General features: G+C 46.4%; 1 protein-coding gene across 7 annotated transcripts in view; it reads left to right on the top strand.

The window, feature by feature from the left end:
- ARMC9 (armadillo repeat containing 9) overlaps positions 1-25,984 on the top strand; it is a 1,454,284-nt gene that overhangs the window by 371,606 nt on the left and 1,056,694 nt on the right. For 3 of the 7 annotated variants that reach the window (XM_069617564.1, XM_069617560.1, XM_069617562.1), the window contains exon 10: positions 14,043-14,063. The exons of the other annotated variants lie outside the window; for them this stretch is intronic. In XM_069617564.1, coding sequence (XP_069473665.1) covers positions 14,043-14,063 — 21 coding nt within the window. The remainder of the gene's footprint in view (positions 1-14,042; positions 14,064-25,984) is intronic. 7 annotated transcript variants of the gene reach the window in all.

Here is a 25,984-nt window from a genome sequence, read left to right as displayed (position 1 = left end):
TTGATATGCACATTCTCAGCTGAAGGTGGTGGAGTTGATAATATCCTCATCATGTGCTGGAAGTTGTAGTCAGTAACAATCAGCAGCATGTGCTGGAAGCCGGTATCCCCATTCTGAGCTGGAAGTTGTTCTTGATGGTAACATCCGCATTATGTGCCGCGTTATGTGCTGCAAGTTGGTGGGGTTGATAATATCAGCATCATGTGCTGGAAGTTGATATGCATACGCTTAGCTGGGAGGTGCTGGGGTTGTTGGCATCAGCATCATGTTTAGGATGTTGTTGCTAACATCGGCATCATGTGCTGGAAGCTAGTATTCCCCTTCTGAGCTGTGAGTTGTAGAGTTGGTGTCATCAGCATCATGTGCTGGAAGTTGGTATCCTCAATTTAACTGAATTTTCTGTTGGCACCAGTACAGGCACACACTAAACATACCCGGCTCGATAACTCCCATGCTCTCCTCTCCCAACCGTCGGCCGCTTTCTCCATGTCGGACAGGACGGAGGCAAAGGCTGCAGCTGTTTTCCTCAGTGGACCTAAATGTATCTTCTACTACCATGCGTTCCATACCCAGCAGATTCAAGCGCTGAACGAGTTGTCCAGGGAAGGTATCCTTCACCATCCTGCACAGTCTCTGCCTGATCATTTTGGGACAGTCACATGCATGGCATCCTTGCAACGTGTGTTGTGCTCTCTCAGAGCGTGATCTTCTTTGCAAACTCTCCCATTGGAAGGAGGCCTTCGGTGAGCCGGCCTCAGCGGGACCTCCATGCAAGGGCTTACTTCCAAGGAAAGGTCGCATTTCAGACTCGTTTAATTAAGGATCTGCTGCCCCCATTGCCCCCAGCTCCTTCGGCACCCACACCACTCATGGTTTCAGCTCCACCCGTGGATCTGCCGCCTCCACTGGAATCCGGGCTGTCAAGTCTTATGTTTCTGGCCCCTAGCCCAGTTTTGTCCATTGATCCATAGACTAAAAATACCAACCCCACACTGGTGTTGAGTGGGTTTCGGTTGAAGACACTCTTGCATATGTGATAGAAGGTGGTAGCCCCATTCTGAGCTACAAGTTGGTAACATCAGCATCCAAAGCTAGAAGTTGATGGAGTTGGTAATGGCTTCAATCTGGTAAGGGAAGGATTGGCCAGTGTTGAATCAGACCCCATATGTGTAATTTACAGATCATTAAAATTAGCCTCTATTAGAATTTATAATCCTGATTATTTTTTAAAGACTTTTCTAAAAAAAATCATTGTGCTAACCAGAAATAGTTATCAGTGGAGGTGTACAAGGGACCTCAGCTTGTAATAGGGAATGTGGAAAACCAGATATGCCAGGAATGAGCTACATCCACTTCTGGCAAGGATGGTTCATAGTGGATACTAAAAAGGGATGGCTGAAGTGTTTGAGCCAATACATCTTAACAACTGGTGACTCTGCTTGGTCACCTTCCATTCCATTATATTTACTTTATCCGTGCCACTTCAGGATGAGACAAGCTGCAAAGGGACTAGTCTAATCCAAACTGCTAGTCTGGGTCTCCCCTTCTGGTAACCCAAGCAACTTCAGGTAGGTTTCATCCTCATTGGGGTGCAACAACTAGGTTGAGCCTAGAACTATCCTCAGTGAGGTGGTGCGGACCCCAGGGAACATTATATTTGGGACCCATGTGATGAATCCAATGGTATCATCACTACTTTCCCAGCAGTAACCTTCTCCCATGTGGCCAGGGGAAGGCAGCTGCTACCTGATCCAGACCCTGGGAGCAGTTATATGAGGTAGGATCACATGGGGGGAGGCAACTTCCCGGGAGAGGGTGGTGGTATCATCTGATGAGACATGGTATCCCCCTGCTCTTCCTAAAAATACATCTCCAACTCCCCAAGACCTAATAGCCTATTGTGATACCTCCCCTCCTCCAACCATGGCGGTTAGTGTGAATCTATTGTTACATTCCAAAGGCCAGCTCTAAGAATCCAACTGGCCTTGTAAAATTGTGAAAGATTAATTTCTCAAACCTACGTACTCTTCCTCCAAACCTAGTTTGCCTTTAAAGTCCATTGCAAACACTTGCACCCGATTCTTAGAAGGGGACTACTCTTCCCACAATCCCCACAACACTGGGACGAAGAAGAGGAGTGGAGTAATGCAGAGCATTGGAATCCACGAGCACAGGCAGCGCTCTAGTGGCAGTGAGCTCACACCTGTGCTGGGACCTTTAAATGAACAAAGCAAGAACCACTGAGAGGCTGCTGGCAGGAGCATGGTGCTCCTCTATTTGCGACAAGTCATCTGTGGAGCCAACCGGCTTGAGTCCTGAGGGGAGAAGGCTGCTGGAAGTAGGTGATGCACAGCGCAATGCCAGAATCAAGCAGAGAGCTCCTGGGCATTCACCGGCATCAGAGAACAGCACTTTGCTCACCGGAATCCCATGTGAAGCAGGTGAGCAAAGCGGAAGCCTCAAGAAGCAGGAAACTAGTGGAAGAACGGTCGCAATATGGACTGTAGTAGCCACAAAAAATGTACTCCCTGGTTTACAAACTTAGTACGCTCCTCTAGACTTTTATATCGACCAGCTGAGAGAGTTTGGTACTCTAAATACTGCGATGAGGACAGTCTTGATGAAAGAGTGTCATTTAAGATACCACTCTGATATTAAAGCAGCTAAAACTGCTTATTTCTAATGGATTGTGTCCTCCCACATATTCCTCATCTTTGATATACTCCAATATCCTGTATGCAGCTCGGAAACATTTCTCAGCAGAGGGCGCTGTGCGTCATAGTCGACCTTGTGTCCTTCGAGAGCCTCCGTCCACCTCGAGTATGACTTTGATGCTGGTGTATATGGCACGCACCGCACCCATAACCGCAGTTCAGTTTTTCCGCACAGCTGCTCGTAACTGTTCTTCGACTCGGCGTGTTATTTACTGCGTAGTTACGAGTTTTGTTATAAAATGTCTATCATAACCCGAAAACGGGCTTCAAGAAATGTGCTGAGCTTTCGGCTAAAATGTCCTTAACCAATCCTCATCAAGCATGTCTCTGGTTCCTGGGGGTGTGCCACATCGTCGAAGGTTGTGGCTTGTGCCAGTCTATGACTGGAAAAGCATTAAAGCAGAGGAAGGGGAAACTTGTTTTGGGCAAACCATCCCCAAGTTCGTCTTGGGTGACCCCCCACGAAAGTTTTGTCCGAAGATAAGAGCCTAAGAGGGAGATCTCCTCATTGGGCGAAGAGGCAAGTTAAATGTTCAAAGCGTTTGTGATCTCGCCTGTCCTCTTCGTCATCTAGGAGGACATCAAATAAAAGGAGTCATTGCTCCAGATCGCCCTCTGCAGATTCCTTGCCCGAAGGGAAACCGGTAAGATTTCCTCAAAAGGGGGCTAGTCAAGTGGAACTGGAAAAGTTCAGCTGGCAGATGTTAAAAGTGTTTGAGAAGGCGACAAAGCCAGCCCCTTCGTTGAAGTCGTTAGAGACTCCCGACCCCATCGAGTAAACGGCCGACAGGGCGTCGTCTGTGAAAACAACTGACCGTAGGCCCGGACAGTAGGTCGAAGGCTTTGAAGGGTTCGAAGACCTGGAAGGCATCTTGTGTGCATATCATGGCCTTGACGCCTCGTAGGGATCCTCCTTCTCCGACCCATTAGTCTGTGTCGAATGCGTCGAAGTCTAGTCTGTCGACGCTGAAACAGAGTTGAAGTCCTTGAGGCCTTTTGAAAGTCTGTCGAAGGCTTTTAAGCCTCAGGGAAAAATACTTTTTAAAGTTCATGTCCTCTATGAGGAAGCGGTGGAGGAAGAAAGCCGTATTTATAGTTTTGGTAGGGAATGCAGCACGCTTGGTGTTCCAGAGGAGCGGATATCTCAAGAATCTAAAATGAGACCTTGTGGACACCCTGCAGGATGCGAGTGGTCTATACACCTCTCCAGAGGTTGCTTTTCGCACTCCTGAAGGTTCAGGTCATGCTGATGCATCTTATCGATCAGTAATGGCAAAGGTTATTGCATACCTTGGACGGGGGTAGATCATCTGTTGAATATAAACAGGATGACCTTATATATATTTTGGACAGTGGACCTCCTAAGGACCCAATCCTTCCCTTTCATACAGCAGTGAAGAATAGAGTTCTAGAGAACTGGAAAAATCCAGATACCATCGCTGTGGTGCACAAGGATTTTGCTCAAAAATACAGACCCTCATCAGTGGATCCAGAGTTCATTTCGAAACATACAAGTTCACAAAACCTTGTTGTGCAAGCAGCTATTTCTATATCTAAGAGAGCAGCCTATCCCACAGTCCCTCCGGACAGGAGGATAAAAGGCTCGATGCCATGGGAAAGAAAGTCTCCTCCGCATGGAGTATGGCACTGAAAGCAACAAATGCAACTTGTGCTATAGTAAAGTTCACCTACACTTTGTGGGAGGTGAAGGCCATGGCATCTGGACACATCCCAGAGGGTGAAGAAAGAGATAGGTTTATGAGCATTATTCAGGATTGTTAAGATGCTATGTGCCAACCATTGCAGTCAGGGCTAGACACTGCAAATTGTATTAACCGTTCTATGGCTGCTGGTACAGTGCTTAGACGATTTGCCTGGCATTGTAAATCAGGGTTTGCTTTTGGCTTGCAGTCCAGATTATTGGATATGCCGTTTGAAGGGTCTTACTTGTTTGGATCTAAAGCAGACGAAAGTCTTGAAACGGTGCAGTCGTCTAAGGCAGCAACGCAATCTTTGAGTCCGGACATTAGGCAGCCCCAACAAGGTTGAAAAGCTCAAACCTCTACTCGGGGATGGAGAAATTGTTTCATTACTATTCCTCAGTTTGCAGAGGGAGAGGTCAATTTAACCACAGGGGACAGAGAAGGCAACCTCGAGGTGGTCGAGGACGTACATGCATCCGCTGCTTTGCCTCCTGCACCAACCAGTGCCACAAAACCCCTTTTGAAAGCTTGAAACATTCCACAGTGGTGTGAGGCAGGATAGCCCAGCATCTGAAAGAATGGCACAGTTTTACAACAGATGCTTGGGCACTACAAACAGTCGTCTATAGTTACTGCCTTCCTTTTCTAAAGAGAACACCAGACTGTCCCCCTCGAGACCAGTCATTGAAAGCACCAGATCCGCTCCTTCAGGAAATTCATAAACTGTTGGAGAAGGGTGCAGTTGAACAGATGCCTGCAGCGAAAAATAATCAAAGCTGGTACTCTTCTTATTTTCTGATCCTGAAAAAGGACGGAGGGTTGCAACCGATCTTGGACTTGAGATGCTTTGAACAAGTTCCTCAGGAAGGACAAGTTCAAGATGGTCACTCACTTGCAGATCCTCCGGGCCCTTCAGCTCCAGGATTGAATGGTATCATTGGATCTTCAAGATGCTTATTCTAATGTGGCAATTCATCTCAAGCACAGGAAATACCTGAGATTCGCTGTTGGCAGTTATCACTATTGGTTTCGAGTTCTGCCATTTGGGCTGACTTCCGCCTAAGGGTTTTCACCAAGCTGATGATGATGGTGGTGGCAGCAAATCTACAGAGGGGGATTCAAATCTACCCCTACCTGGACGATTTGGCTGATCAGAGCCTGTTTTTCTATGCATTTTATTCGAAGCTTTTGCGTTCAATGCTTTTGCATTCAATGCTATCATTATAAACCTTGTCTCTCTAGACATTCCCTTTCCCCTGTACTTTATCTTCTGTGATAGGGGAAAACATAATGCCTGAGATGTCTGCATTTGATGTACTTCTTTGCCCTGCAAAACTTTGAAATGAAACTTCATGGTCACATCGGTCTTCTAAAGAGCCAATACAGGGCAAAGAACCATCTGAGTCTGTGAGCAGAGGGACCCCAGTACCAGGGACACAGGTGGTTCCTGGTGACTCGGCGTCAGACAAGACAATGTACTTCCCCCTTTTCCTGCAAGAGTGTGGACAATAGTATACCATCTCATTCAGACGGGAGGGGGATCAGTGTCCAGTGCTTGCCAGAGTAGTACTGGCTGAAATCTTCCAACTTAAGATATAAGTTCTGCACTTGATTGAATTTGTGGACAATGGCACGATTAAGGAGGGACTCTTGCCCGGCCTGGGCGCCAAAGGAGGGGACCAAGTGAACCAAGCAGAAGATGGTTTGCTTGCATCTGAGTCTGAAGCCAGCCCTGTTGATATTGACTCTAACTAAAGTGATAGAGGTTCAACCCATAGGCTGTGAGAAACTAGAAGGTGTCTCACCCGCTAGTCCCTAGGGCTTTCTCGCTCAGGTGACCAGGGCACAGCCATCACCTTTGATCCAGACCCTGGAGGTGGACCAGGTGTGGGAGGATCACCTGGGTCAGCGGGTCTTTGGGGAGTCGGACACCGGATGGCGAGACGCGATATCCCACCCCCTGTAACACCTTTACCCCATCCTATCAGGTAGGATAGGTGGGAACTTTATACCCCCCCAACACCAACTTTCCCTTCTCCAACACTTTCACATGGACATCCCGCTCTGGGAGAAAACAGACTCCTACCCGAGCAGTGTACCTGACGTGTCCTGCTACTATGGTCAGGCGAAGTCAGGCAATTACTGACATTTATTCACATCAGAGTTCCATTAAACTTCCCCACACGGATAAAAGGCGGATCATGAGAGCACTCTGAGCGAGGCAAAGCACATGAAGGAACAGCAGTTTCGAGTCGCAGCTGAACGAGGGGAGAACGACAGGAAACCAAGAAGGGTTTGCAAGGAGGGAAATACCCTTGACCTTTTTTCGGCAAGAAACCGTTACTTTCCAGAAACATTCGACGCAGACGCATAAGGTCAGGAAACCAGACTAAAGACTCCTGCATTGTGTGTCAGAGATACCGAAGGCCCTCCTGCGTAACCAAGGTGGGGAGAAGCGGCAGCCACTGGGGTATTGTCTTTGGCTCCAAGAACAAAGAAGCTTTAGAGAGATCAACACAGCTGGAGAGTTGGGGAGACCGATGCAAGACTGGTCTGTGTTGAAGTCAAGGTTGCAGGCAGCAACATTGTATAACGAGTGCTGGAACGACCATTGTTAAACACGTGTGATGAAAGACGCAAGTAAAGCTTAACTGCTAAAGAATGTTTTATCTTGAGAAGGAAAGATACAATACCGTTAATTAACAGAGTGGTCCGGCACTGTGAGTGTGCTGTCTGTAAGGTATCCCACCAAGAGAAACGAAAGCCAAAAGATTGATGAGAATATTGTATAAAGTGAATCGAAGTGGTCCTGTGACGGTTGAAGTAAAACCCATTGCACATTCAAAAGTCTTCGATTTTGATATCAAGAGGATCCAAGCCCAAACGATTGGAGATCCATGGTCTGCGCCCGAACGAGGGAGACCAAGAGTAAACATTGTGGTACAAAGGGTTCCAAGTCTGAAGGAGGGAGACCCATGTTAAATACTGGAAGTGACAACTTGTGCATGTGAAGATCCTAATAGAAATGGAAATTTGATATTTGTTTGTTACGACAAGCCTTCTGCAGTAAGAGAAAAAGGATTTTATCAGAAGGCCCTAATGTCTATGCTTTGAACTGTGTCTTTGTGGCAGAGATACCAGAGTGTGTGCAAAGCTTGAACGTGCCACCTTGCGCCGTGCTGAAAACGTGGGGAAGGGAAACCAACTGCTCTACGATCCTGACATATTATTTCCTAACACTTTTCTTTGTTGCATACATTATTGTCCCACACCCTTTTGTATTTAGAAGTAAGGATTGGCAATAGGTTTATTAGTATAGGCCCTTTTATTTTCAGAGACTCGACTAGGACTGTGTTATTATTATTCGATGGTCGTAGCTTGCGCCCATCCTTAGATTTAGGTTATATAGGTGTTAAACCAACACATTGAAGTTCAATAAACACCCTTGAACTGAGATTACTTGTGTCTGTCTTTACTGTTTGATACCATGCCTTCCTTACAAGGGCCAAATACAATAGCTATTGCCCAACAGGTTCAGTGGGAGTGGAGCTACTGCCTAAGTTGGATCTAAATAACTATGCCCACAGTGGGGCTGGCCATTGTTCCTCCCAGCCCCCACTATTGGACCCTGAGGGTCGACATGCAGTTAGGGGCAGCCAACACATCAGGAAGGGTAACAACGTGGTTTGGTTAAACCATAGACAGGTTGACCGATAACAACAGCAGGCTGTTGTCATCATGGGTGAGGGGGGGGAGGGTCACTCTACCTCCATAAGGTCCACAAGCTTGCTCAAAACCATCATGAACCAAGAGATGCCCTTTTAAATAAATGTATTTACTGGATCCGGGTGCTGAGGGGCTGTTTGTTTGTTAACCGGGAGCAAATTGCACGCTGTACCAGGATCCATTGACAAGGAGCTAATGCATATGACTCTTATCAGAATTGACCTTAGAGACTATTACTTAGCTGAGGCCGTACTAAATTTTAACCAGTCAGGTGGACGCTTATTAAATTCTAGTACTCGGTCATTCACCCCGTGATGGTCTGTGCTCACAGGAGCAAATGCTGCAGCGCTGGGGAATAGGTCCTCAAGCTTGGCCCCCTTGGTCAGACCATCCAGGTTCACGGTTCGTTAGCCACTTATTCTGCCCCAGTATAGACTGATGGTATGAACTTGGCCATAGAAGTGCCATGCACTTTATCTTTAATTCAAACTTGTCTATTTCTTTTCGTATACTCAGGGGAAAATCTATGTGTGATGTTTTGTACTTGTACATTGCTATATGTTGTATTTTTAAACTTGTATGGGTTCTATCCGAAATAGTTACTATGAATATCACACACCGCCTCCTTATGAGTATGACTGGTTTTAGGGAAGTCAATTAACCCAATCCTAGAATAGGGTGCAATGTGTCCCTGATCTTTCTCCCCTGTGAGCGCAGATGGATGAGAATCACTGTAAGGAGCGGGACCACATGGACACAGTACAAGTTGCACTCTTCGCTGCAAAAGTCTGCAGATATCACAAGTAGTCCATTAATAAAGGCCCCTTTTTAGGTCTGCAGATTACTGAGGAACTCGCACTCCTTCTGTCTTGCTCGCACTCTTTCCCACCCTCTGAGTGATTTTGCAAAGTATGTCTACCCTTCTGTTCTGATGATTCTTTAACCATTCCATCATTTCTCTTTTTCCCTTGCCCTTTCTATGCTTCCATGACTTCCTGTCTCGATCTTCTCCTTGCTGCCCGTTTTCCTCACTATACCGTGCCCATGGATGCCATCCCAAAATCCAACTTTTCTGTTTGATTCCATCTCTAAACATTCTGTGCTTTTTTAGCCTTGTTATCTTTGCGCACCCCTAGACGAAGGATGACTATCCTTTTTCATCCACCTAAAAAATCGTTTCTCTAGTCCCACTTAGTCCATTGGGTGAAGTAAGTCATCTGTCAATTTCTGTTCCACCAATTGGATAGAGACTGCTTTTCTTATGGAATTATCTAACAGCTCCTTCTAACGTTATAACCTATACTCCGCCCCCATTCAAAATCGTGCCTGCTGGAAATCGCAAACCTTGATGCTGCCTCACTGACCTCCAGCAATCCTTATACCCTAACTGACAGCAGCAAGACATGTACATTGCAAGTTTCCTCTGTGACCTGCAGGGGAGGGAGTAGTACTGTGGAGGAAAGAGCAGTAGTGTGGAGGGGGAAGTGTAGTTGTGGGGAGAGTAATAACATCCAAGGGTGGCGGTAAGGTCTAGAAGGAGTGACACATTTCTTATCTCTGTAGAACATTAACATTTGGATAGAGTAGGGGCAGGTAGGAAGTCCCAGAGGACTTAGACAAACAGCCTTTGGTGCGCCATCTTGAGCACAAGTCAGCATTTAGACAGTAGGGGGTCAATATTTGGTAGCACTTACAGGCGCACCTGGGCTAGGTAAGAGGTCCGTAGCAAGACGAGAGAGAGAGAGAGTAGGGCAGCCATAGGGCCCATTCAATATTAAACAAAAACGCTTGAACCATTTCAGAGAGCTGTAGTGTTTTGTATGCCATCTGTGGCAGGCTACTCTTCTTTCCACTTTGAAATATTAACAGAATACGTTTTGGCCAACTAGTTAGAAACTGGTTAACCTGAACTTGACCCTTTTTAGCTCTTGCACAGTAATCCGCTCCAACTCTGCACCCCACATATTCCACTCATGGCCACACAAAATAAAGTGGCTTCCATGTGGACCCTCTCGCTCCAGTGATTCAATTGAATCTCGAGATTTGTGTGCTATGGCACGGATGTGCCAGTGCACGTGGGGGGACATTTTCTGAAATTAGTTTAGTGGTCTTCTGGGGTACTACACTGTGGCCGAATCAAGATAGGTGCTGAATTGAAGACTTTATCCCTTTTAAATTATATATGTCCAGAATCATATTCTACTAGAAGATTCAAAGTTTGCCAGTTGCAGGCGTCTTTAGGGATCTATAGACAGGTGCACACTTGAAAGCCCCGTGTCCATCCTGGCTTCATATAGATTATAAACCTTCCGTTTTAAGTGACTGCATGTGTATTATTTTATGAGTGTATTTTATTTAGCGCATACCTTATCCCAAGGTTTAGCACAGCACTTTATGTAGCACGTTGTGGAAATTATCTCTTGAGAAAATAGTATTGACAGAAGAATGCAAAGACGTTTAAATAGTTTGCCGTCCAAGGAATGTTGGTAGACGGTTTCTTGGAAGTGAAGGGAGACAGAGGGGACCTTTTAGTCTTTCCAGAAAGTCTGTAGGGATGGAACAAATCTTCAGTAGATGGGCAAAGAGCTCCTTTCGGGGTCGGGTGCAGAATTGAAAGGCATGTCTCCTGATCTTCTTGTTGGCTTCATGGTTTCCCAATAACTGAAATGGAGGTTTGTCTGGATAAACCTATTTTATCATGCAATCTGATCTGTCAGAAGGGAGGGCTTTTACATTATATACACACATTTTAACTGCATGATCCTAGAAAGGGTAGCTAGAGCAGGTCCTCAATGGTGATGCTTGTGTGGTTAGTTGTGCATTGTCCTGGAATCAGACATACTGCAGTGTAGAAGACGCCCTCAAGGGGTAGAAGGGAGGAGTTTGGGAGTCCATTGCACCCGTGTATTTGGGAAAGGATAATGGTTTGCACTATTAAGAAGACACATTTGATCTTCTGCAGAAGGCTCCCTTGGTTCCAAGCTGTCTGGTCTTTAATATGATCCTGGAAGGAGAGATCTAGATTTACGAGATAAGCACTCACACTGAATTGCCAGTCTTTGATTGGGACCTTGAGTCCCCCCCCTTAAAGAGGTCTGCATCTCTATTTGTGGAGTTCAGTTGGAGCCCTGCATCTTAAAAGCATTTAGGGATGCGGTACAGGTCCAAGATATCAGACCATATCTCAGCCCTACAGGCACAAGCTATCAGCAGGCACGTACTCTCTGGAACAGTATTCTGCTGAGGATGTCATATTGTTTTGGTCATGATATTTTTTTCATCACTTTTAATCCCGTAGGCCTTACTAGCACAGTATTCTGATTTGGCATGCCTCATTGCAGTTTACTGTAATGCATTGTACTAAAGGCCATACTATAAAAAGTACGGTGGTCCGATGAATCTGCTTAGACTGTTTTCTTGATGAACCCATGCAAGATGTAAAATTCTTTTCCTTTTTTTGCTTTGTGCAGTAAGTCTATTCCCTTTGATGCTTTTGGATCCTCGCACATTGCTATTATACTGGCTGTCATCCAAATTATGACACTTGCCCTTCTATGACCTCTGTCGCGAGAGCCCCTATCTTGATAGAAGCATCTGTTGTAGTACACATTTTTCTCTCCTTACTGATTCTCTACCCATCCTTCTGAATAACAGCCTTGATCACCTAGGGATTGTGAAAGGGTCCTGAGCATCCAGGTGACGTACACACCTTTCCCCCAATATCGAATTGTCCTTCTATCTGCAAAATCGGTGTTTCCTCCTTTTAGCCATATGCTTCTGATTTCCTGAGGTAATGTGGCGTGGCTATTCTCGGCCCTTTTCGACTTCTCAAGCATGTTTGGCAACATAGACAATGCTATTCCTTTGAGTGTATTGTGGAAGAGGGTGACTCCAAGAGATATTTTTTGGTTATGGATCCACTATTTTGTTAAAGAATACATTTATCATTTTTTTGGGATAATACTGGCATGAGCTCCCTCTTACATGTGGGTACCTCCAAAGATTGTCCTTGCTGTTTCACCAGTTGCATATAAGATCTTGTATTTGGACAGGAAAGACACGAAGAGTGGGCAGCTCAAGCTAATAGTTGGGCACACAGAGTTGGGGTCATCACCTGGAAAACTATTAACCATAGCGAAGAAGATGGTATCTGTTTATTGGCAGCATTTCTTTTATTTGCAGGGTTAACCTCTGGACTGGCAAGTATCCGATCTCTCTTTTGTAGTGTTTTAGGAAACCACATATTTTATTTAGTTCCAGGATTTGCACATACATTCTCAGAATGTTAACAGTCTCATGTATCAATTGACCTAAGATGAAAACTGATCGTTCCCATCTGTAAAATGCTGGGTTTCCCCCTTTAGAATATTCTATTGAGGATACTGGCCATCTAGGTTACCATCTCTCACTTTTCAGTGAGGACCAAGGCCTCTGCTGAGTGTCTTCAGGGCACCTATACGCTCATAACTTCATACATCCGGGACGTTGTTAATGCAGGCAGATTAGAGGACTCTTTTCCAATTAGCATCACAGTGTAGATCCAAAGGTTGGCAATGGGAGATTGATGAACATAAGAGGGGAGGATAATTGACTTGATGATAACCCCAATATTCGGTATCCTTATGCCTGCTTTCTTGGTGTCACCACCTACCTTCGCTTTCTCGATCTGCTTGGGCAAAGCCCTCTTACAAGCTGGTGCAGATTGAGAACTGAGGTGATCATACAGGAAATTCACAGGAGGGGCTGGAAAGGCCACGGCATGCAGCTGTACATTGCCAGCACTAGCCCTTCTTTTTTATTTAGTTATGTATTCAGGAATCTTTATATGTTATTGCTAATATATGGAGAAGTTTCCAATATGGTGGCAATGCGAAAACGCCTAAGCATAAAGGTCTTGCGTGAGTAGCGCTTCCACCAGGTCCATTTCTTTGCCTGGCCGTCACACTGGGATGTGGAGAACCGTTCATGTTTATTGATCATCTCACCAAAGGAAATCCAGAGAAGCAGACAGGTCTGTTTCTAGGGCTTATACTGGGGAGATTTTCTGCCCTTACAGGTGGGCCAAAAGATCTAGTTGGTACTGACTAGGGAGGTAGGCCACCACCTTGAAGTGCTCCCAACTGCGCCCTACCCAGCCAAAAGGAACCTTAAAAAATGGGGTTCCTGTTGATTCATGGAGGGGGTAGGTGGGGTTTGGTGGATTCCTGCTAGCTCCCAGAAATCTGGGGCAAAAGCAAAGCTGCACAACCTACCCTTTATCTATGCTCAAGTTCTAAACGTCAACCACTTGGGTGTTGGGCGGGGCCCTTATAGAAGTGATAATTCATTAACTTGTCAATGATGGTGCAGCCATGGGGCTTCCTGCCTACTTACTGAATGGGGATGTTGATTTAGGAGGATGGGGGAAACAAACCTCGCCTCTAGTCACACCCTGAACTGGGCATTCACTATGTCGGAACTGGGCATTCACTATGTCGGAATCAACATAAAAGTACATTTTCCTCATTTTTTTCAAATAGGAAGGAAACGCTATTTGGATGCGTTTCATTGTTTGAAAGAGTTTTGGGACATTATTCAGTGTTTTGAAATTGCAAAGCCCTGAAAATGCACGTCTATTAATATTGCAAGGAATAGGTATTTGCCCTGATATTAAATCTCAGCAGGCTATGTTGGCACTCATTCAGTGTTTTCACAGTTCTCACCCATCACACGTTGAAAATCGGTGGTTTGCCCATTGTTCTAGGTATTCTGATGTTGGTTGTCCAGATTACTTTTCACTGTGCTTGCAGATCTCCTAACGGAACAGCTTGGAGCTCTTAGCCTCATGCACTATCATTCCCTCTTCTGGATCCTCTAACTCAATTTTTTTCTTTTCTGGCGTGGCTCTTGTCCCCTGAAGGAGTGTTGCAATGTTGAAAATGTAAGTTTCTATTGTTTCTTGGTCAACTTCCTGTTGCCTGCCTCACCCATCCTGGTTTCTCTCTTCCTCACTTTGTTTCCTTGTATGTTCCATATTACTTCCTGCACTAAGAACATGATTACCCTTCATCTAGGATTAGACTTGTCGATCCACCCAATAGTGAAGGGCAGTCTGATTTATTTTGCTAATTCTGAAAAATGGTCTACTTTTTTTTTTTACTGTTGGTTGGATCTCCGAAACCAGTCGTACCATCAACCATGAATGGTTTCTTAGGTTGCATGCCTGCTTGCTAGACCCATAAAAAAAAATTCATCACATGCATGCTTCTTGGCTACATTCACAAAACAGTGCTTGTCACATGACTGCCAGTGATCTCCCTCACAAATGTTTGCCCATCTCATGCCTGCTTCCTTGCTGCATTGTAAATATCATGCAAGTCATAAGCCTGCTGCCTCAATCCCACACGAAACAGATCTGATTTCCTTGCATGGGAGATCAGTCATTGGGAGAGCCCAGGCTTCACTGCAAGCTTCGGCCAGGGATATCTGAAGTTGTGGAAGCCTGTTCAGATAGTCTGCAGTCTAATTTCATTTAAGGGATTTGTACTAAATATGAAACTCTGAGTCGGAAGGTTAAATTCTTATCGGGCCCAAACCAGCTGTTGAGATCTGCATTAACATGTACTTGTGGAAGGACTTACCAGGATTGTAAGTCTAGCTGGAAAGTGCCACGTGGGGATATGCCACTTGTTTCTAAGATGGTCCATTTTGCATTGTTTTATGAATGATTTTTTTCTTCCGTTCACGCCCCATCATATTCTTAATGGCCAGTAAATAGATCAGCAAGTTAAGCACTTGCCTAGCACATCTTTGTTTAAGTTGTAGGATTCAGGTCCGAATCCCAGCAGGGGAATCCTGGTCCTCCATCCTTCCAATGTCATTATCGATATTAAGCAATAATGATCCCAAATAATTCAGCTCTTGGAAGTGGGAATAATCCTGTATGAATCGCAATATTAAAAGGTAATGAGATAATTAGCATGGCCCATGATACCAAAGGGTGATCCGGAAATACTTTGAAGGATTCTTTGGTGGGCTTTGGTGAGATCCTGATGACCAGATTGTTTTAGCAGCTTTGCCATTTCACATGTCAATGTCTTTGCCCTATCTTCATGCTCGGCGGATGTCCTACACCAATATTTCCAATATCCTGTTAACCCAGCTAGTTGTCAAATCTCCTACACGTCTCTGCATCAAGTATTCCTTACTCAATGTAAGAGTTAAGTTCTTCACACAAAATGAACATCCATGAATTTATGGTCCTTGGGTTTATGTAGACAAGAGCATGTTAAATTGGATTTTTTGGATGAAATGTTGGCTACTTCTGGTGATGCCTGGAAACGTTCCATTAAAAAACATCAGGTGTTTGATACGGCATGGAGGAACTCACAGAGCATCAATACACTTAACCGAGGACATGGAGAGCGAAGCATTTGCAGCATGAGGTTATGTACATAGAACAACAGAGTTGTAGGATCTTGCTTCAAACACATCAAAGAAATACAGATGCATTGGGGACAAGGCTTGTAGAATTTGCAGCTCAAGAAGATAAGGTATATGCCCAGAAACACACAATTAATTATTAATTTGCCAAAGGCAGGATTAAAACTGAAATCGAGAGCAAGGCTATCAATTTACCCGCTAGACCACGCATCCTCCAAATGTGGTGCAGGAATACATTAGTTTTGCAGTGTTGCCTGAACCCGGTTAGGACAGCCTTCCCATCAACGGTCAAAGTACTGCGATGACCTCCTTCAGAATGTTTGCAATGCTATTTTGGTTTTCCTTCTTGGTTTCTAAGACATTATGAAATGCACAGAATGGATGTTCTACATGGTAGGTCTGAACCATAATCATTAAACTTAGTCTTGGTCTTTTGACAAATGCTACTTTACATTGATACACAGACACTGCCTTGAGGTTCTTATACTTTCTGGCACTTCTGCCAGGAGAAGTAGCATACTTCCGATCTTTCCCGACATATATTGCTATTATAATGACAGAGGATTTGAGAAGTAATCTACTCAAAAAGTTATTTTGTATTTTAATTTGTGTCCACCTGTATCTTTAATATAGAAAAAGGATGTATCCTCAGTATGAGTGCCTGCTAAATTATTTTTACAAAACATTTGAAAGTATACAAAACAAATTATTTAAATCTCAACAAAAAAAATTAAACAGACAAAAGAATATGTTGGGAGGGGGGTGGGGGAGGTGGAGTATTCACATTTAAGCTATCATAATTCTAAATGTTAAAAAAATATATTTTTCAATATACATGCAAAATATAGCATAAACAATGAGAACAAGCGAGACCAAATATTTGTACAGATATACATTAAACAGAATTAAATCACTGCACCATACATTGACTATCCTTCTTATATATAAAGAAGCCTTGACAAATAGCCAAGGTGTCAACGGATAATTCAACCAACTTAGTTCAAATAAAATGTAATATACCCATTTTAGACACGCATGAACATCTTTTGTTCAGAATATCATTTGAACATAGATGTGAAATAAAAAACTAAGAATGAATTACCTTTCACATCCATTTAAAAATTACTTGAGTGAGATGTAAGGAACCTCTACTACAAAAATGTAACATATGAAAAATAAAGGAACTCAGTCTTTTTGCAGTAGACGGTTGTACTGATTAATCACCACCACACCGAAGACCAAATACCTCACATCCCAGAATTGCCACTTTCTAAGAAGTATCCATATATCCCTCTCCCAGTGCAGCTGTTCTCCAGAAACATTCCTGCCACCTTGGGCCACAGCGCAGCTCATCGTCGGCTCCGTCCGATGCCTCTACATGCCCTGCGCCAGATGTGACGTCTGGGCCAGTATATACAGCGGCGTCATGTACCGTGACCTCAGTTCTATTATTCCGAGCTGCTCGCTGATCAGAGCACACTTGGTTAGCTTTTTCTTAAACTTTTGTCCATTTGTAAGGTACGCCATGCCTACTCTGTCCAAAGCCTCGGTCTTTAAGCCGTGCATGGACTGCTTCCGACCATGACACCCAGGATTGTGAGTCATGCCAGTTCATGCACCCGAAGGCCCTCAGGGATAGGGCAGGGACACCTTCATGTCAAGGATATTTGAAATCTTCAACAAGGAGTGGGACCCAGGTCTCTTTTGGGCTTGAACCTATGGGTTCTCGGGCAATGAGGGATTTCCCTGAAGAATTCTACATGGAAGGTGAGGAGGTTCCAGGTTCTGGCAGATGACCTGCAAAGAGCCACTGGTCTCGACACCTCCCCGGCAATTGAATGTTTGCAGCTCCCACACCAGGAAAGCCTCTCCAGAGCTTGATGGCTAAGGTGGCCTGTACTCTGGCGTTCTCTGTCTCTGCCCTGCCCAGGTCCAACATTCAGTACAAACATTGTGATATTCTGTACAATACCCCCAAAAAGGAGATGCTCCTGCTCTACAATGTAGCAGTGGAGGCCCCCATACTTGAGGTGTGGGAGAACCCTGCCTCTGTTCCGGCAGTGGACCGGGATCTGGTGAGGAAACACTGTCCTGCTCCGTTGGATATGGCCTTTCTTTCCTCCCATGCTTTGCCTGACAGCTTGATGGTTCAGGCCTTGACTGCTAGCCTGAAAACCTCAACCTCGACATGGAAAGTAAGAGGTTTTATGCATGGGGGAAGAAGTGGTTTGCATCGAGCAGTCTTGCACTGCTGCCCTGAATGCCTACTGCGCCATCGCAAAGTTCTCCTTCGGCCTTTGGATGGCAGTGGCCAATGTGGCTAAGTACGTCCAGGGCTGAGAGATTGGGAGCGCCCTCCTGTCCTTAGTCTGTGATGGTAAGGAGGCGGCACCTCATATGCTGCTGTCAGGACTGGACACAGCGGACTCTGTGGTGTGGGAAGGGACATTACCATTAGCACAGTGGTCAGACGCCACTCGTGGCCGAGGACTTCAGGGTTTGCTGCCGATGTTCATGCCAGGCTGTTGGATATGCTGTTTTACAACCATAGCATTTTGTTGGAGCTAAAACTGACGATGCACTCAAGAAGGTCCAGTTGTCCAAGGCGACTGCCAAGTCCTTGGAGCTAGCAGTACAACAGCCTTCAGCACAGCCGTCGTCTCATTCCTGCCCTTGCCCAGAAGGGCTTCGGTCAGTCTGCAATGGGAAAAGGACAAGGCAAAGGCAGGCGCATCCCGAGAGGCAGAGTAAGGAATGCCCAGGGATGGGGCATTGCAGAGGCCACTGTTACCTCCACACCGCAGGGGGCACCAAACCTTAGTGACGTGCGTTGCCATTCATCACCAGTGGGGCGGCGGGGGCTTTCCTTGTTAAGCTCGGAATGGTTGAAGACACGTCCGACGATTGGACCTTAGAGGTAATTCGGCAGGGATACTGCCTTCCAGTCCTTCAGCGCCCCTGGACCACGGTCCTCAGCCACCCCATTGTCTCTGGAGCCCATTCTACTGAGGTCCGTCAGCTTCTGATCGAAAAAGCATGATTGAGCCATTTCCCTGCTCACAACGAAGGAAAGGGTGGTACTCCACCTATTTTCTGGTGCTGAAGATGAATGGGTCCGACATCCAGTGGTCACTGCGGAGTATTGCATTTTGTTTTCATAGTCGAAAAGGGGACGTCGACAAGGCATGTCTGTAATACTATCCTTATAGTGACGTGCATTGTACCCACAATCCCTCATGCGTCAAGGTCCCTCTGTTTGTATTTTCTCTGCCCTGAGGGAGCCTACTAGACGTGAGTGAGTACAGAAAAGAGAGAGATAGATAAAGGATGTCTAGGTTCCTTCCATCCGAGCGGGGAGGAAGGGTGGGCACATGTGAATCTAAGCATATACAACCATCAGAAATGCTTTTACGGTAAGTAATGCATTGTCTTCTGATGTTTGTTAATCTGCTTAGAATCACATGCTGTGCATAGACTAGCGAGCAGTACCCGGAGTTGGAGATGGGTTGTGAGAAGGAACAGTAGAGAAAATATGTCTTAATACTGCTTGTCCCACCTGGGAATCAGATCTAGAGTGGGCATCTAGACAGTAGTGTTTTGTAAAGGTGTGTACAGAACTCCAGGTTGCCGCTTTGCAAATGGACTCAAGAGGGACATTTGCAATGAATGCTATGGAAGCCCCAGTGCCACGAGTAGAATGTGCTCTCGGCTTGAAGGGTAGTTCTCTCTTAGCAAGAGTGTAACAGAGTGATGCATTGGACAATCCATCTAGATATAGAGGATTTTGAAACTGCATCTCCTTCTCTTCCTGCTGCCACTGAGACAAAGAACTGATTAGACTTTCTCAGAGGTCTAGTTCTTTCCATAAAAAACTTGACAGCTCTGCGTACATCTAGTGTATGCAGGCTCCTTTCTCCTAAATTTGAAGGGTTTTTGAAAGAACGTTGGTAGTTCTATTGACTGGTTGACATAGAATTTTGAAATACATTTTGGTGCCAACCTAGGATGTGTGCGTAGAACCACCTTATCTTTGTGAACTGTTACAAAGGGGTCTAGTATAGAGCGCGCTTGTAGTTCACTCACTCTCCGAATGGAGGTGATAGCTATTAAGAAAGCAGTCTTAAGCGTGAGGTCCTTAAGGGATGCCTTGTACATGGGTTCAAAGGGTGAGCCCATAAGCCTGGTAAGTACCACGTTTAGGTCCCATCCGGGAGCTGGGTTGGCTATAGGAGGGTGTATTCTCTTTACTCCCTCCATGAAGGCTTTTATAACTGGGACCTTCCACCATGACACTTTGAGTTGAGAAGTGGTGTATGCGGAAAGTGCAGCTAGATGAACTTTAATAGAATTAAAGACCAATCCTGAGTCTAATAAGTGAGTCGGGTAAAGAACAATATGTGTGGGAGAGCAGTCAACGTGTTTGATGCTCTTATTTCTACACCAGATGACAAATCTCTTCCATTTGCTAGAATAGCAGTAACAAGTGTTAGGTTTTCTAGCCTCCTTAAGAATGTCCATGCATCTTTGTGGGAGCTGTAAGTGTCCAAATTCTATGACTTCAGGAGCCAGGCTGCTAAGTTCATGGTCTGAGGGCATGGGTGTATCGTCTTGCCTGTGTCCTGTGACAGCATGTTGTACGGGCAGGGTAGTTTCACCGGTGGAGACAGAGACAGCTCCATCAGGTGAGCGAACCATGGCTGTCGGGCCCATATAGGGGCCACTAGTATCATGGTGACTGGTTCCTGGTGCATCTTGTGCACTATTTTGTTGAGAAGGGGAGTCGGGGGGGAAAAGTGTAAACATTTCCCTGACCATGTTATCCAGAGACCGTTCCCCTTGGATCGGTTCTGGGGGTACCTGGAGGCATAATCTTGGCATTGGGAGTTCTCCAGAGTTGCAAACAGATCTATTTCTGGGAACCCCCATTGTGTGAAAACGTCAAAGACGATGTCTTCTCTTAACCGCCATTCGTACTCTGCGGGCAGAGGGAAGTCTCTGCTGAGTTCGTCTGCTAGCAGATTGAGTTCCTCTGGTACATGTTGTGACGACAGGAACATGTTGTGTTTGAGAGCCCACTTCCAGATGTTCTGAGACAGCTTAGACAGTCCTGGAGAGTGCGTGCCCCCTTGCTTGTTGAGGTAGTACATGGCTGTGGTGCGGTCTGTGAGGACCATCACTGTCTTCCATTGCAGGTGTGCATGGAAAGCTTTCAGTGCCTTGAAAACCGCTAGTAGTTCCAGCAAGTTCGTGCTTGGACGCTACACCCGGAGCCCAAACTCCATGTGCAGTTTGATGGGATAGGTGAGTCCCCCATCCTGTGAGGGATGCATCTGTGGTTGGAGTGGCTTCCACTGCGGGGGTGGCGAATGGTTTCCCTATTACCAGGTTTTCCTTCGACCACCACGGTAGCGAGAGAACCACTAGATCGTCCCATTGTCCACTGGCCTGACACCACTGGCTGTTGAGCCACTCTTGCATTGGGCGCATGCGCAGGCGCGCCTGCGGTACCAAATATATACATGACACCATCATTCCTAGCAATCGCATTGCTTTGCGTACCGTCACCTCGCGACCGGCCACATATTGAGGGATCTGAAACAGCATATTTTGGACCCTCTCGTTGGAGGGGAAGACGAGGCCGTCCTTTGTTCGAATTAGAGTCCCTAGGAATTGTTTGATCTGGCTGGAGTCTAGGCTGGATTTTTTTCTTGTTGATGGAGAAGCCCAGTTGGAACAAAAGGTCTAGTCTTTTGGGTATTTGAGAAGCATGTCTAGTAAGAATCCCCTGTTATGAGCCAATCGTTGAGGTAAGGGTATACTGGGATGGACAACCTGCGCAGGTGGGCCGCTGCCACTGCCAGTACCTTTTGTGAATACCCTCCGCGCTGACGCTATGCCGAAGGGTAGCACTCTGAACTGGCAGTGTTTGCCCTCTATCATGAACCTAAGGTATTTTCTGTGCGCTGGCAACATTAAAATACGAAAGTATGCATCTTTAATGTCCAGTGCTGGCATGTAATCTCCCTGTGAAAGTAGGGGGATTACTTCTTGTAGGGTCGCCATGCAAAACTTTTGAGGTTTTTTTCACTAAAAACCTGGCTCTTCAACACCACAGACTAAATCTGGAAACCAAAACCGGAAAAAGGATGACTAAGCCGGAAAGGACACTGACATCCCTGACCCGAGAGGGTTGCTCCCACGGCACCTGGACGGGTGTCACCGGATAGACTGGAACACAGGCAGCACGCACGGAGACTGAGTCAACTATCCCAGACAATCCCACCAACACTTTCGCCCGCCCCTTAGTTACCGCCAGGTACCAAAGTAGTGTGTAATTGTCGAGACATTGGCAATCACCACACTACCTGAGAGGTTGACATTGGCAGGTGCACTGGCCACAGGAGTATGAAGGGAGGATAAGGGGAGCTATGAGAGAGCATGTTAGAGGTGGGGGCCAGAGAAGTAAGGAACCTTGTATACCAGTCGGACCCAGATCAGGACAGAGCCGCATCAGGGGAGACTACGCAAGCCGAGCGCCTCAATTCAGGATAGAGACGCAAACTAACCAACCCTACTAACAATTTCCCTTTCTGCATACACCTCAAACTCCAAACCAAACACAACCAAAACCTACAGCACAACACACCGCACAAACTTCACTACATTGCAACAACAAAACAAAAACACACATAGTCTTGCGCAACAGTACACGACGACTACCGGCCGCAAACACCCCATGCCCAGCCAACGGACCCACCGGGCTGAGGACGCCAACAGCACATCACTGCTCTCTTGCACTTTTCCTGCTTCCTCCCACTAACTCAACCTCCCCTCCTCTTTCAGAGCCGCAGAGCTCCAGGGGACCACTCCGGTGGTGATAGTGCGCGGTACAAATGTCCTTTAACATTAACTATGGAAGGAGAAGTTCGAGATGGTTACTGTAGCCCAGATTCTACAAGCCCTCAATCTGCAGAACTGGTTGGTTTCCATAGACCTTGAGGCAGCCTACTTCCATGTGCCAATTCACAAAAAGCACAGTAAGTACCTGGGGTTTGTGGTGGGTCAGCACCATTACCAGTTCAAGGTCCTGCCGTTTGGGCTTTCTTCGTCTGCCAGGGTTTTCACCAAGTGGCCGGCAGGAGGTGGCGCCTCGCTTTAGGTTGGAGGACATTCATGTCTTTCCCCGCCTGGCTGGTCCAAGCTCGCCCAGCAAATCTAGTGTCAAAGCATCTTCTCTGCACATGCACTCTGTTGCCCAGCTTGGTCTTTTCCCGGAACTTCAAGAAGTCTCAGGTTTCACTGTCCGAGTCCTTCTGATTTATTGGTGTGGTCTTGGACACTCGCTTAAGCTGGGTCTTCCCACCCAAAGGATCCGAGGTGAATATCTTTCAGATGGTCAATGTCCTCCAAACCCAGGGACAAGTCCCGAACCTGGCCTTCCTGTGCCTCATGGCCTCCTGCATCCTAGTGGTGGCAAGGCTGCGCATGCAATCGCTTCTGTGGCTACTGCACTGCCAATGGTCGCAGTTTCAGGGCCACATATCGGACACCTTGCAGGTCTTGGATCAGGTAGCTCAAGATCTTGAATGGTGTGCTGTATGAGACAACTTGCTGAAAGGCGTGTTTTTCCCCAATCGTAGCCCCAGGTGACGGTGGTCATGGATGCATATCTGTCTGGTTGGGGCTCTCGCCTATCAAAACGTACGGTGGGCAGACTGTGGTGTCTCCCGCTGTGTCTCTGGAACACATCAACTTGCTGGAGCTGAGGGTGATCAGGCTGGCCCTGGTTGCTTTCCTCCCCAATGTGAAACGCAAGACTGTGCTGACCCTGACCGACAACACAGTGGTCATGCACTACTTCAACAAATGAGATGGTGTTGGAGTCCTTGCCTCTGCGCAGAGAAGCAATGCGACTGTGATTATGGGCTCTGGAAAACAGTGTGTTTGTCGGCGGCTCATCTGGCCGGACAAGAGTATGTCACAGCAGATGCCTAGAGCAAACAGACTATGGCCTCCCATGGGTGGGAGCTCTGTCAAGGAAGTTCTGGATGAGATCTTATCCTGCTGGGGACCTCTTTGCTTCCATTGTCAACAGGAAGTGCGGGTTGTTTTGCTCCAGGGAATTTCCTCATCAGGGAGCTCTTGTGGACGCACTGATGGTAGAGTGGACATTCGACCTCCTTTATGCATTCCAACCGATCCCTGTCATTCTGTCGGTTCTCAGGAGAATGCACCTGTTCAGAACCACGATGATCCGGATCGTCTCAGACTGGTCCTGGAGAACATGGTATCTGGAGTTGCTGGACATGTCCATCTGCTCTTCCTGGCGCCTTCCGAGGAGAGTCGACTTGCTCTCCCATTCGGAAGGGCTGTTCCTCCACCCGAACTTCAGCAGCCTGAAACTTCATGCTTGGCTACTGAGGTTGAGATACAGGGAGTGGGAATTGTCAGACGACAACCTCAATGTGCTCTTTTCAGCCCAGGGGCCCGCTACTAAATGTGTTTATGCCTGCATGCGGCGTCAAATTTTGATTTGGTGCCGGGAGAGGGACCTGGATTCTTTATCCTGTCCTCTGTCCCCTGTGTTGGATTTTCTGCTATCCTTGGCCCAGGCAGGCCTGCAGATTGGCACTGCAAAGGGTTACCTCACTGATAATTCAGTATTGAAGAGGTCCTTGGATCAGGGCTAGTTTTTCACAATCCCCACTGATATGCCGTTCTTGTGAGGTTAGTGTAACCAGTTTCCTACCCACCAGTTTGTGTTTCCGGTATAGGATTTGAATGTAGTTTTAACATTTCAAATGGGCACTCTGTTTGAGCCCCTTGATTCCTGTTCTGTTTGATTGCTGACCCTTAAGGTGCCATTGCTTCCACGAGATGGGTGAGTGAGCTCCAGGCATTGTCTGTTTTACCTCCCTATTGGTGACATTGAGAGTGAGACGCTCGTTTCTGCTGAAGGCGGTCTGGGATTTCCAGCTCTTAGAAGATCCATCTTCCTGTATTTTTTCCTCCACCTCACCCTTCCAAGATGGACGAAGGATTCCCTCGGCTGGACCCGGTGCTGGCCTTTTAAGTTCTATGTCTCTCGTACTAGGGAGGCTATGCAATATGACTAGCTTTTCATTGGTTATGCTGGTGTTCCTACTGGCAGGGTTGTGACCAGACAAAGCCTGTCCCTGTGGATCATCCTCTCTATCTCTGGATTGCTAAGATTTGGCTGGTAAGTATGTGACTGAGGGTCTCAGAGCTCATCCCACCAGGGTAGTGGCTGCCACCTCAACCTTGCAGAAGGGAGCCCCAGTCCTGGATATTTGACAGGCAGCAACATGGGCGTCCTTGCACATGTTTGCTAAGCACTACTGCTTGGATTCCCTTGCCTGCCATGATGCCCGTTTTGGTAGGGCAATCCTCTAGAGTGTTCTGGTTTAGGGAGTGTTCTTGCTTCCTCCTTCCTCCTGGTTTACATACTGCTTTGGGAGTCTATCATAGATGAGTAATCTGTAGGAGGAAAGAATCCATTAGAAGAACAAATAAATTATTTACCTCTTGGTTATGTTCTTCCTGAAAGATGTTCCTTCCACTGATTTCTCATCGGCCACCCTACCTGCCCCTTTTTGCCGGAAGCTAGTACATTATGGGTCCTACAGTCCCTCGGCTGCAGAGTGCTAAGAAAAAGGGTAGAACTAAGGTCACTGGATGTGGCGCTGCTGTATATACTGGCCCTTGCCCTGGCCCATTCGGTATGGGCGTGTAGCAGCTTCAGACAAAGCAGACTCAGAGCCGCATTGTGTCCCCTGGTGGGGGTAAGAATTACAGGAAATAGATTTGCCTCTCGGTAATGTTTTTTCTGATGGATGTTCATCCTATGGATTCATCATCTGGGATATCCCTATCCCAGCAAGTCATTTTTTCTTTTTAATTGTAAGAACTAAAAAATGTGTATAAAATAAGATGCAACAAACAAATGTGGAACTCGCCAAAGAATCAAGTTGTACAGCCAGAGCAATAATTCTGTGTTCAAATTGCAGAAAACCATTAGCTAGCAGTCTGTATCTTAACCTGCATAATGTAGAATGTGCTTCACAAACCGTTTTAATCAGAAGACCCTGGGGCTAGTCTCTGGTGAACTCCAACCTATTGAGGATTGATCTGCATGAACCTGGAAAGGGAGAGACCAAAAAACGAAAAACATCTGAGATGAAAGAATCCAGCCCTTGTTTGTTTGTGCTAGGGGGCAATCTCGAGATCTGTCTAGTGAGCCTGGCTTGAACACCGAGCCTCTGAAATACAGCTACATTTATGCCAGGGACCACAATGGCTGGATCATGGAGCTAGTTAGAGCCTGGCTGACTGGAACCCTACAGCAACCAGGAGCAACTTTTGCCTTACTTGATACGTGCATGGTATCGAGAGATGACA

The sequence above is a fragment of the Ambystoma mexicanum genome, chromosome 10 (genome assembly GCF_040938575.1).
Source record: "Ambystoma mexicanum isolate Mex_15411 chromosome 10, UKY_AmexF1_1, whole genome shotgun sequence".
NCBI lineage: Eukaryota > Metazoa > Chordata > Amphibia > Caudata > Ambystomatidae > Ambystoma > Ambystoma mexicanum.
Note: the sequence above shows the minus strand (reverse complement) of the source record. Positions and strands in the feature narration are given on the sequence as shown.